Here is a 12885-nt window from a genome sequence, read left to right as displayed (position 1 = left end):
CACTGCATTACGGGCTTCGTCACCGTTTGGCGTCCGCTTGCTAACGCGTTACACGTAGCCTTTGACAGCGCCTCGCTACGGGGAGATTTACTTCCGGTGATGACGTCACTCCGTTTCTAGCTCTCAGTAAAATATTCCTCAAAGTGACAAACGTTAGAAACAATATTATAGACTTATGCTATAGCGGCCTTCAACGACTTGTTATCGGAATAGAGTAAAACGGAAGGAAATTATTTAAAAAAAAAGTGAGTGAGACCGGAAGTAAACAATAACTATGGCGGTGTTTCCGGTTAGGCAACATCAAACCATAACTAGAGTACGTGACCTAAAATACCGCGCGCCTGCCTGAGCAACAGACCGATAAATTTGATAAGGCGGAAGATGTTTCCACATGTCCCGGTTAACGCCATGAAGAAACGATTTTTAAATGCTCGAAGTCTTACAAGATGGCGCCAACTGTCTGAAATGTAGAAATATTTCCATAACCTTAAAACCAAATCTTTTTGTAGAACAGGTGAAACTGTAAAGCTCTTTGGGTCTTTCCCGACCTGTTAAACTGGTAAAGAAAAACCACGTGCACAGAGAAGCTCGTGCATTTTTCGCACTGGCTCACTGAAATAAAAAATAAGCACGCGATGTCACTAATATAATTACCGTATTTTATACAAATGAACTATTCATGAGTTAATGACGTCAATTGGTCACCTGAGTCCCATTTTTCATTCGCAATCAACTTTATAGTTTCGACTATTGTTATTGAGTTGATCTTTTAATCTATAGCTGTTACAATAAACCACGCCATACCATTTTTTCGAGGCCGACCCGTTTCTGATTTTCTTAAAATATTCGGTGATTCCCGGTGATTTCTCATAATTTTTCAGTGATTCCCGGTTATTTCTCACAATTTTTCAGTGATTCCCGGTGATTTCTCACAATTTTTCAGTGATTCCCGGTGATTTCTCACAATTTTTCAGTGATTCCCGGTGATTTCTCACAATTTTTCGGTGATTCCCGGTGATTTCTCACAATTTTTCAGTGATTCCTTGTGATTTCTCACAATTTTTCGGTGATTTCCGGTGATTACTCATAATTTTTCGGTGATTCCCGGTGATTTCTCACAATTTTTCAGTGATTTACGGTGATTACTCACAATTTTTCGGTGATTCCCGGTGATTTCTCACAATTTTTCAGTGATTCCTTGTGATTTCTCACAATTTTTCGGTGATTTCCGGTGATTACTCATAATTTTTCGGTGATTCTCGGTGATTTCCGGTGATTACTCATAATTTTTCGGTGATTCCCGGTGATTTCTCACAATTTTTCGGTGATTCCCGGTGATTTCTCACAATTTTTCGGTGATTCCCGGTGATTTCTCACAATTTTTCAGTGATTCCTTGTGATTTCTCACAATTTTTCGGTGATTTCCGGTGATTACTCATAATGTTTCGGTGATTCCCGGTGATTTCTCACAATTTTTCGGTGATTTTCGGTGATTACTCATAATTTTTCGGTGATTCCCGGTGATTTCTCACAATTTTTCGGTGATTCCCGGTGATTTCTCACAATTTTTCGGTGATTTCCGGTGATTACTCATAATTTTTCGGTGATTCCCGGTGATTTCTCACAATTTTTCAGTGATTTACGGTGAGTACTCACAATTTTTCGGTGATTCCCGGTGATTTCTCACAATTTTTCGGTGATTTCCGGTGATTTCTCACAATTTTTCAGTGATTTACGGTGATTACTCACAATTTTTCGGTGATTCCCGGTGATTTCTCACAATTTTTCAGTGATTCCTTGTGATTTCTCACAATTTTTCGGTGATTTCCGGTGATTACTCACAATTTTTCGGTGATTCCCGGTGATTACTCATAATTTTTCGGTGATTCCCGGTGATTTCTCACAATTTTTCGGTGATTCCCGGTGATTTCTCACAATTTTTCAGTGATTCCTTGTGATTTCTCACAATTTTTCGGTGATTCCTTGTGATTTCTCACAATTTTTCGGTGATTCCTTGTGATTTCTCACAATTTTTCGGTGATTCCCGGTGATTTCTCACAATTTTTCAGTGATTCCTTGTGATTTCTCACAATTTTTCAGTGATTCCTTGTGATTTCTCACAATTTTTCAGTGATTCCTTGTGATTTCTCACAATTTTTCAGTGATTCCTTGTGATTTCTCACAATTTTTCGGTGATTTTCGGTGATTACTCATAATTTTTCGGTGATTCCCGGTGATTTCTCACAATTTTTCGGTGATTCCCGGTGATTTCTCACAATTTTTCGGTGATTTCCGGTGATTACTCATAATTTTTCGGTGATTCCCGGTGATTTCTCACAATTTTTCAGTGATTTACGGTGATTACTCACAATTTTTCGGTGATTCCCGGTGATTTCTCACAATTTTTCAGTGATTCCTTGTGATTTCTCACAATTTTTCGGTGATTTCCGGTGATTACTCATAATTTTTCGGTGATTCCCGGTGATTTCTCACAATTTTTCGGTGATTCCCGGTGATTTCTCACAATTTTTCGGTGATTCCCGGTGATTTCTCACAATTTTTCAGTGATTCCTTGTGATTTCTCACAATTTTTCAGTGATTCCTTGTGATTTCTCACAATTTTTCAGTGATTCCTTGTGATTTCTCACAATTTTTCGGTGATTTCCGGTGATTACTCATAATTTTTCGGTGATTCCCGGTGATTTCTCACAATTTTTCAGTGATTTACGGTGATTACTCACAATTTTTCAGTGATTTCCGGTGATTTTTTTAAGTGAATTCCCGTGATTTCCTATGATTTGTACACCTGATTACTTAAGTCACTATACGTCCTCGCACGCGCCTACGACCAAAAATAGGTAGGAACATATTTTATCGCGCGCGACCGGTAGCTTCAGTAGTTCAAAATGTGGGTGTAAGTGGGAGGAACTAAGACTTCGAAATATCTGAAGTTCATTCTGCGCGTCAAAAGCTATTTTAACGACCATTTTGGTCAGTGGGCTTATGGCGCACTAGTTCGGAGGAGTTCGCACAGAGTATACATAGGTTGGTAGTTTTTTTTCTCCGTGGTAAAATGTCGAAACGCAAGCAACAACCATCGGAAAACTCGAGGCCAGCTTTCAGCACTGAACAAGAGAAACAATAGAGACTTGGCACTCCGTAGCTTTGGCCATGGCCGCCATTGTGGTAATATTATTCTAAATGTCTAATATCAGTAAACATACTACAAAACATTAATAGTGTTACATTGTTAATCAGTTTAAACTAGTCTAGAGGTTTAGTTTTACTTTTAGATTGGAAAAAATGAGGCGAAAATGGCGCTTTATTTAAATTTGCAAACATTATGCATGGAATGAAAACTTTTTTTTACTTTTTTGCGGAAAAATACGGAAAATATTCCGGAAAAAGGGCCTCTGTCATTTTCCGACTTACAACGCAAGTTGGCATTGATTCCTTTCCCGCTAAAGGTTTAATATGGCGTCATCTAGTAAAAATAAAAGCGTCAAAATCGAACCTATAAGGGTGTCTCTCTAAATGTTTGTTTCCCTGTAAGGAATTTGAGAGTCGATGTGTACCATTCTAAACAGACGCTATTTCTAACCGCGTTTATTGATCGAACTCTCGAGAGGTGTTTATTTTACAGGTATTTTCGCGCGTATTCCTTTAGCGAGGGTTTCAATTGACAAAAAAGGGCGAGGAGGGAATTATGCAATTTTACTTGTTCGTATTTCAGCGGCGAAAGGAAGTGAAGTGGGAGACGCACCTGCGTACCGAGATGCTAATCAAACAATGAAATTCACAAAAAGCGGCCGCTCTTGGAATTCGTATTACGGCCAACAGCGCCGAGTTTGATTCTGTCAGCTCCCGCCAGCGGGCGCCCCCAGTCAGCCCCCCCCCCCCCCTCCATCCTGCGCAAACAGAGAAGCGGGCTTAGAAATTGGAAGGTACTTAGTCGTTTTGTTATAGCGTTAGTTTTCGATTGGTTTCCTTAGGTACACAAAAACTAACCCTCTTGAGAAAATTTGCCCTTTCTTCGGGGATTTTTTCATTCGGGACTCTGCTTAAGGCTAGTTTTCATTGCGGCCCAAAATGCCGCGACGCGAAAAAATTGCGTTAGGCCTAACGGGGGAGTTTCGCGTCGTCGGGCGTCAATGCGGAGTTTTCGCCCTCGTGGAAACCCAGTCTTTAGCATTTCGGAACCAGCGCAAGAGCGACGTTTTCAGTTGGAGCTCAAAGTAGGTTATATACGTGTAGAAAATTTATATTTTATGTCCAAGCCGAACATAATTAACCATAAAAGGGCTTAATTAGCTTTTTCCGTCTGCATAAAAACCACTTAGCGGCCAACGCGAGAAGTTCATTAGCCGCTCGATTTTCGTACTTTATAAACTGGAAAAAGTGTGCTTAGCAAGCGAAAATGAAGTTCTCGCTGTGGCTCGTTGTAAACTGAATTATAAAAATAGCGCCACGTGGTGGCGACTTCGTGAGTTAAAGCAATTAAAATTGCAATAGTAATACCATCGGTTGAAAAATATTTTTAATCAGTTTTAATAATTGATGATTTTCCAAACTATTTTGCTTTCTATGACTAATATAATCATTAAATTGAGCTTTATTTAGTTGGACGAACGAAATTAATCATTTAAATTGATATTTCCGTAACGAATTGTACATTATTAAAAGAAAACTCCCTTACCATCGATACTAGATGGCGCCATACAATTTGGTAAATGGAGGGCTTCCCTTAAACGCGCCCGTTAAGTAGACTCATACGCTCACAATAACCTAAATAAGTTCTTGTTTATATCAGTAACTAGATACTTAAATGTAAAAATGTTAGTATATACCACGCCTCAAAGATAGACTACCTAAGTCTCCTCCCACAACCTAAACACGCCTACAGCTCATTTCAAACAAAGGCCCAACCTCTTTGAGCTCATTTTCACGATAGCTGGTAATTACTGATGATAGTTTGAAATTTCCCCGGTAGATGGCGAAAGCACCTCTCTATTTTAAGTTTTGACAAATTGTCAAAAGTTTGAACGTTCAAACCGGAATAAAATACAGTTAGGCTTTTTTTCAATTATCGCTTTTTGGGGACTAGCGTAGGTTTGTTGTTCCGTTGTTTCTCACGGAACTTTCCCACTTAAGTTGATCCCCTTTGTTGGGGAAAAGATAAGTGCTTTCCCCCTGCTGCGCGGTAGAAAACAAACAGACGCCGCAAAAACCTCTCCCAACAGATTGAACCGCCGATGTACCGAATATCGGCTCTCCAAAACAGGTATACAGCAATTGCCATAGTTTCCTTGGCATCATATTGGAAGAAATAGGATTATTCAATAGAACCCAATCAAGAACGCATCTATTTCAATTGAGAATATGTGAGCTCGGATAAAAATGGAAATTATAGAAACGGAGATGGTGTCGCCATCTAGGTCTTTAAATAAATAAATAAATAAGGCAAGAGTTTATAAACCAAAGAAATTGAGTAAATAGCAGATTCTTGCCTTAGACTGTATTAGGGATGAATGAATATATATATATAACATAAAAAGATAAAACATAAAATTAAGCGTTCACATTATGTGAAGATAACGGGGGGGGGGGGGCGGGGGTGGCACTACCCTGTAGAATGTTGTAAACCGGACGTAAGATATTCAATATGGCGAAGCTTCCGGTTCCTAAATGAAAAGTAATCGACACTGTGGAAAGTGAAGCCTTATTGGGTCAGAAAAATGTGAATACCGTGAATTGTTGGCTTAGAGTATAGGCAATTTTAAAATGTGAAGTTTTTAAGTCGGGCACCATTTTCGGAAAATAAGTACCGTCACCCTATATTTAATTTTACACGTTCTAACTCTCGCTACGACCCCTTTTTAACGTAACTAGCGCCATTCGCCTCTATATTCTGTTCTAAGTGCACGCTATATCCTTCGAAACCTCAATTTAATAATCTAACCTTAACCATCGCGGGAAGCAAACAAAACTCCCGCTAAGATGAGCCGAAACTCGGCCAATAAAGCTTGGCAGTAAAGTTGGCTCGTCACCTGACAGTCCCGAGAGGGGCTTAGCGCGTTCTCCCTGCAGGCGACAACGCTGTTTGGCAAATTCGATTACCTCGGGTTGTTGACTTAACTGCAAACTCAGATAGTCGAGCTCCTTCGACTGTATAAAGCAACTTATGGCAAGGCCAATAAACCAATACAATATCCCGAAGGTGTATTGGCATCCCCCCCCGACGTTGAAATAGGCCTAATAGTTCACCACTTACCTCCACCTAGCGGCCTTTTTCGTCATCGGAATTTATTTTACAAGACTTGTTCGAGTTTTTTTCGCCTTTTTTGTGTATTTGCGGTGAGGTTTAACGAGATTCCCTAGTCTTGAATTTCCCCCAATTCCTTTTATATTGATTTTATCATGCTGATAAAAAAACTACATTGTTCCCGTGTTTCTTATTTACGTAATGGTAACTTAAATCGTTGCCTACGCTATTATAAAGACGCGTGCACGCGAAATTTCTTCAATTTATTTCTGGCATTTTAGTTCGCCAACTCTGGTCACTAGATTTCCTTTGTTGCCAACATTATTATAAAGTCCCGTACCCGAGAAATTTCCTTAATTTATTTCTGTAATTTTAGTTCGCCAATTTTCATCACTAGGTTCTCTAGTATCTACTTGCCTAAGCAACGGCAAGGTTTCAAGAGTCGAAACCAAAAAATATGGCGTTACAAACTGCTGTTATATTATAACAAATTTGGGATGTAATTTTTGTTTTTTTTAGCTATTTTTCTATGAGGTTTAATTCCCAGAATTTAAGTAAGATAGAGCTGATTTCATTAATAGAGCCACCTCTCGTGAATAAAAGCAGAGACAAATATTTGCGTCGTAGTAATATGGAGATGTGCACCGGCCTTAATAATAACGTAGGCAACGCTTAAAGGCGATACAATAACTGTGGTTATAGGGAGTATGAACTTCCATATTTAAGGTGGGTCAATTAATTTCACATTTCAGCCGGCAGAGCCAACAGACTGGCGCTAATTACGTAAAAACAAGCCGTAGCGATATATAGGAAACTGACATTGACAGGCTATAAGACATTATATCGCCATCTGCGTTCAGAATTATGAACTAAAAGCCTTATTGGGGGAGTGTGTGAAGTTGGTAATAAGGGAAAAAATTTTACTAAATGTAACATTTAAGTTTTAGAAGCTATAGCCTTTTTTAGTGTAAGGGGTTACCTATTTTTATTTTCGTTGAGTTGGTAGGAAAGGCGCGTTATCATTGGTGGGTTGCAAGGAAAGGCGCGTTATGGTAGGTGAGTTGGTAGGAAAGGCGCGTTATGGTAGGTGAGTTGGTAGGAAAGGCGCGTTATGGTAGATGAGTTGGCATAAAATGCGCTTTAACTAAGGCATGCTTTTTATTGACGGTGGGGAGAAAATTTAAATGTACAATATTCTCATTTTATTAGATCAACTATGATTCAAAACAATATCAGCCAATCTTGAAATTTTCTAGATTGAAAGTACCCTGTCTAAAAATGAAGGTTTTTTTTTTATGAATATCAAGGAAAGCCGTAGAGTTTTGAAAATGTAGCACTACACTAGGCACTTTTATTGTCCAACTATGATGTAGGAATTTTCCCGAACAAAAAGTGGAGTAAAAGAACAATGTATGTCACGGGGGGGGGGGGTCGTGCGAGACGTGGGAAATGGCCCCAGGGTCAGGACGAAGCCGTCAAACGAAATGGCCACCCGTTTGACAAACAGAAGGAACTCCATAACGGCAACGGAAAACTTGGCGAGAAGACCTGGCGGCTCACTGCGGGCATCGCGCTACTGCCTTAATGCGATAAGGTTTTAAGTTCGAAATTAAATTCATATCTTCCGCGTGTTAAATTTTAACTGAAAACCATTATAAGAATGACCATACATTTTTAGTGGACTTCAGGCTAAGGCATTAGGCCAAATACGGGCTCATAGTGGGCCCGTGCAGCGATCGTTATAATTTTTTTCAAGTCGTATATTTTTCTCGATAGGGGCGCTTATCGTCTTGGGTATGACTTTAATTTTACACATAGCTGTTGGTGTGTAAATATACTAACTGGTACACTTATGGAACGTATCTATAGGCTTATGGTCGTCACAGGAAGAAAACGTCAACGCTGTAGACTCTTTGCCGTGAATAGCACTCGGTCAAACCACTGCGCGTGAAGAATAAGAAGTTTCACACTTATAGAATATTATTATATACTTATGACCATAACGACTTTCTGGCAACAACAATAATGATATCTTTAAAAAAAAATGTAAAATTGTATTTAGCGTGTTTTTGCTTTAAAATGGCGTCCTATCTAGAACTATAAAAGGAGGCGAATTAGCCGTGTTGGCTTTAAGAGGGGGAAGGGAGGCTTATTGGAACAGCGGATGACATGACCCAAGTGAAGCCTTGGTCAAAATAAAGAGAGGTCAGGAACAGTTCGATCGGTCCGCTGATAAGAGCTGAGCTCCCACCCGTTTTATTCGTATTCGCGAAGCACCGGAAAAAGAAAAAGAATACCTAGCTTTGCTGATTCGATTAAAGTTTTAGGATTGGTTGGCGAAATAGAATTGTTCCCCCTAGACGTAAGCTACTTTTTATAGCGCTTTTTGCCTCGCCCTAGAGATGGCGTTAGTACGACAAAACTCGTAATTTCTCCCTTACTACCGAATTGCCTTTGAACTGAAAGGATGGGGATGTAGACAGTCATCTGTTAAGCCGAACTGGAACTTTAAAAGAGCTTTACTACAGATAAATTAACGATTTATTAGCCATCTACATTTTGAAAATCGAACTAAAATTTCTTAATTATTTTGTTTCTGTTTTTGGCTTTTTCAACATTTTAGTTCAGTTAAAGGGGATATAGTATTTCCGTTACCCCCCCCCCCCCCGGGGTTCCAATATTGGCCGCTCCCTCTTATGCAGGCGCTGCTTAGTGGTTTAGGTAATATTATATTAATTTAAGAGGTTAGCGATTTTAAAATGGTTTCATTTAGAGAGATAGAGACCTCGTACGTTCTCATTTGCATGAGTGGGTTCGTTTTGGAGTTAAAATCGAGGTATATGCGAACGAGAGCCAAATTTTGGATATAAGAGGAAGGCGAAGATTCAAGAATGTATGGAAACTCCAGTCGAAACTGGTGAAAGAAATCCATTATGATAGAAAAGCGGTTCTTCAGCCCCTTCCCAGTCCGTTTTTATCTCCCTCTGGTGGCAGGTACCCGATATCTTTCCCGTAGCACTGCTGTCGGCAGAGTACGAATATTCCCCCACCTAGTGAGCGTAAACCACCGCAATTACTCGGGCGCTTTCTTCTCACAGTCATAAAATTTGTCAAGAATCCGTCGCAGCCCCTTTTCGGAGGTTCTATCAGCGACAAATAGGGGGAGCTACGATCGGCGCTTAACAATTATCCACTTTAGAATATCAGTGCTTTATCGTCGCTGCAACACGAGCTTTTAAAAGGCCACCAACGATACTCCGGCTACCTGCCACGCTGTGGGAAACAACGCGTCCCCGGTTCTGAGCTGGAAATTCCGACCGAGGCTTAACTTCGCGATTCGACGGGGACGCGTTTTTTCACACTCACTTTGAAGATAAATTGACGGTAAATACGGTTCCCAGGCGGACCATTCTCGGCGCCCAACCCTCCCCGCTCCTTATCTTTGGCTTCCTTAGCATCTTTAACCATTTATTTCAGGTTAAAAATGTAATAAATGACTGTTATTGTGGGAGTTTCGTGGGACATGGAAACTTCTTCAAGAAAAAAAATGTTTATTACAGGTTTTTTTTACTCTCTAGGAAAAATATTGGCAAAGGTCGTAGGACCTGCACTCGTGTAGCGCAAAATATGAAAAGTTATTAAAGTGCCTCCTTATATTAACTAGGTTTTTCGGTCCTTCGCGTGATCGCAACTAAATTACCGTGTCTTCGAAAAACGGTTTTTTATGGGTTTTTTCCCGGCTTGCCCCTAATGAAATTTTATTCGGCCCTTTATGATGCTAAATCTCAGAGATTAACTTCAATTTTCACTCAATTTATTATATTAAAATGGTTAAAATTATTGAGTAATGGTGTAATTATATAGGAAGTGATTCTTACGGGTTTTTTTTAAACAAAGTGTTAGGCCTATGCACAGTCCCGAATCCACGTTTTTTTTGGTCGCTGAACAGACGCAAGATGGCGCTGGTGTTGTGTGATATTATAAGAAAATTTTGGGGGAGCCGATCTTAGGAGGAAAATACCACCAGCGGCTGTGTTTCAAATAGGCTGATTCAGAAACAAATATTTATAATTCGATTTTAATGTTTTCATTTATAATATAATATAATTTTAACCTTTTGGCGGTAAGGGAAACAATATAAATTTATTTATATTACAAAACTTTATTTAAGCGGTGTTTTTGGTAAACAAATATAAATTAATTAAAAAATAATAATTATAAATTTCAAAGTTCAATTATTAAGAAACTGATAACACATTCATAGTAGGAAGGGATTTTAGTTTCAACAAAATATTTCGCTGTCACTGTTAGGTTTTTACGACGCGAAGTTGAGGCGCCATCTATAACCCAATCCACCAACTATGTAAAGCGTCATCTATCGAGAATGTAAAAAACGAAATTAAACACTTAACGGAAACTTCTTAGCTCCTGACATAGTGCGTCGTCTGCTTAGAAGACTGCTAGCTTTGTGGAGTGCTAATGTCGAAAATCTTATTATCGTAGATACTCAAATGTGCACTGCCCTACGTTTCAGAAACGCATTATCCACCATTTTTGCCTTTTGGAGTTTGAATGCTGATTCTAAATTAGAAATCCGTATTTTTCAATCTGGTCTAGTTTCTGAGATCCGAAAATGCAAAAACGCATTAACGACTGTCGGAAACTTGCAAAAACGCATTAAGTCGTTATTAACCAATAAGTGTCTTGATTTCGCATAATTTCGTCTGCTCTAGTTTCTTCAGCTGCATTCGCAGGATAACAGTCGCAATGGGCGTTACTCAGTAAATTTATTATATCACATAATGCGTTTGTGCCAAGAGTTTTAGCCAAATATAAACGTACAAAACGCATTATGTCAAATTATTCTGAGATTTTCTTAATTTTGGCGAGAGACGTTGTCATATTTAGATTTCGGACTAAAATAAACCCCTAACAACTAGTTTTCAGTTACTTAAATACTGTAGTATCGTTACTTTTCATAAGAATTACGAAAATATAGTGTTGTTAATTTTCCGGAAAAATAAAATGCGGAAAATGTTTCCGCAAATCGGAAAAATAAAAAATTTCTTTTTAAGGGTTTTAATTTTTTTGAACATTTTATCGATATAAAATGTAAACATACTACAAAAAATTAATAGTGATACATTGTTAATCAGTTTAAAGCTAGTCTAGTTTGTCGATGTCCATAGGTTTAGTTTTACTTTTAGATTCGAAAAAATGAGGCGAAAATGCCGATTTATTTAAATTTGCAAACAATATTAGACTAATCATGGAATGAAAATTTTTTTAAATTTTGTTTGTAAAAATACGGAAATTTTTCCGGAAAAAAGGCCTCGGTCATTTTCCGACTTAAAACACAACAAAAATTGAATTATTTCGAAATGCCATATTTGGAGATTATTACGTTTCTGAAACGTAGGGCAGTGCACCAACCGCTGAACAGTGTATATATAATTTATTATTATTTATTGTAATCCATATTTATTTATTTATTTTTATTTATACATAATAATTGAATTATTTTTAAAATTATTTTTCAGAATCATCGGACGCAGCCAGATCAGGCGGTTGTTTCCACGCGGGCAGTCTGGTGGAGGTCGAAGGTCGCGGTACCATCCCAATCTCGGATGTCCGGTTATCGGACAAGGTCCTGGCCGTTTCCAGCGACGGTTTGCTGGTCTACAGCGAAGTCATTCTCTTTTTGGACAGGGACGAAAGTCAACGGCGAGATTTCGTCGTCATCAGCACCGAGACGGGCGCTCGGGTCCGCCTCACCCCTGGTCATTTGATGTACGCGTTGCCCGACCAACGGCGGACGAACTCTACCTCCCCCCACCCGCGTTTGCCCGACGTCACGTTCGCGAACGAGGTCCGTCCGGGACAACTCATTTTGGTTTCCGGAGCGACCACCTCCGGACGCGGCCTTCGTTTCGAAAGAGTGCTGGACATAAGCGCCGAACGGCTGGCGGGATTTTACGCCCCGCTGACGAAAGAGGGCAACTTGGTGGTCAACGGCGTCGTAGTCTCCTGTTACGCCGTCATCGACAGTCAGTGGTTCGCGCACGCGGCCTTCGCGCCCATCCGCGTCTGGCAAAATGCCAAGGAAGCCCTCTTTCACGTCTTGAAGAGTCTGAGCGTCTTCCCCAAAAGGACTAGCGACCATTACTCATTGCCAAAATCGCGTCAACACGGGGTGCATTGGTACGCTAAGTTGCTGTATTTCGTTGGATACTATATTCTACCCGCGAGTTACTTGTTTCGCTGACGGAGACGCTAGCTTTTCTACTAATCGTATTAAAAACATTGTGACAAGATCGTCTACTGTTTTTACCAAATTTTTATTTCTCATATTTATTTCCAATGAATTTCTTCAAGAGTTACTTTCGAGTACGTGTCTAGACAACTGAGAGCCATTGTTTTTCTTTTGAGCGAATTTTACGTCGTTTTATATATATTTAAATTCATTAGTTTATAAATGCCAGCTTGTAAAATTGGATAGATGGCGACACCGTCTCTATATTTCGGCATTTAGCTACGGCCAATTTTTATTTTGACAACCTAGTTCACTATAAGCGAGAAAATATAGCTCTCTTAGATCAAGGACAGTAGATACAGGACGAGAA

The 12885-nt window shown here is 39.4% G+C and overlaps 1 protein-coding gene across 1 annotated transcript in view; it reads left to right on the top strand.

The window, feature by feature from the left end:
• Positions 1-12885, top strand: part of LOC149921345 (sonic hedgehog protein-like) — a 64626-nt gene that overhangs the window by 50626 nt on the left and 1115 nt on the right. The window contains exon 3 of the mRNA XM_090163207.1: positions 11803-12867. Coding sequence (XP_090019333.1) covers positions 11803-12527 — 725 coding nt within the window. The 3' untranslated portion in view covers positions 12528-12867. The remainder of the gene's footprint in view (positions 1-11802; positions 12868-12885) is intronic.

Source organism: Leiobunum rupestre, chromosome 11, assembly GCF_980474605.1.
Source record: "Leiobunum rupestre chromosome 11, qqLeiRupe1.1.hap1, whole genome shotgun sequence".
Lineage (NCBI taxonomy): Eukaryota > Metazoa > Arthropoda > Arachnida > Opiliones > Sclerosomatidae > Leiobunum > Leiobunum rupestre.
Note: the sequence above shows the minus strand (reverse complement) of the source record. Positions and strands in the feature narration are given on the sequence as shown.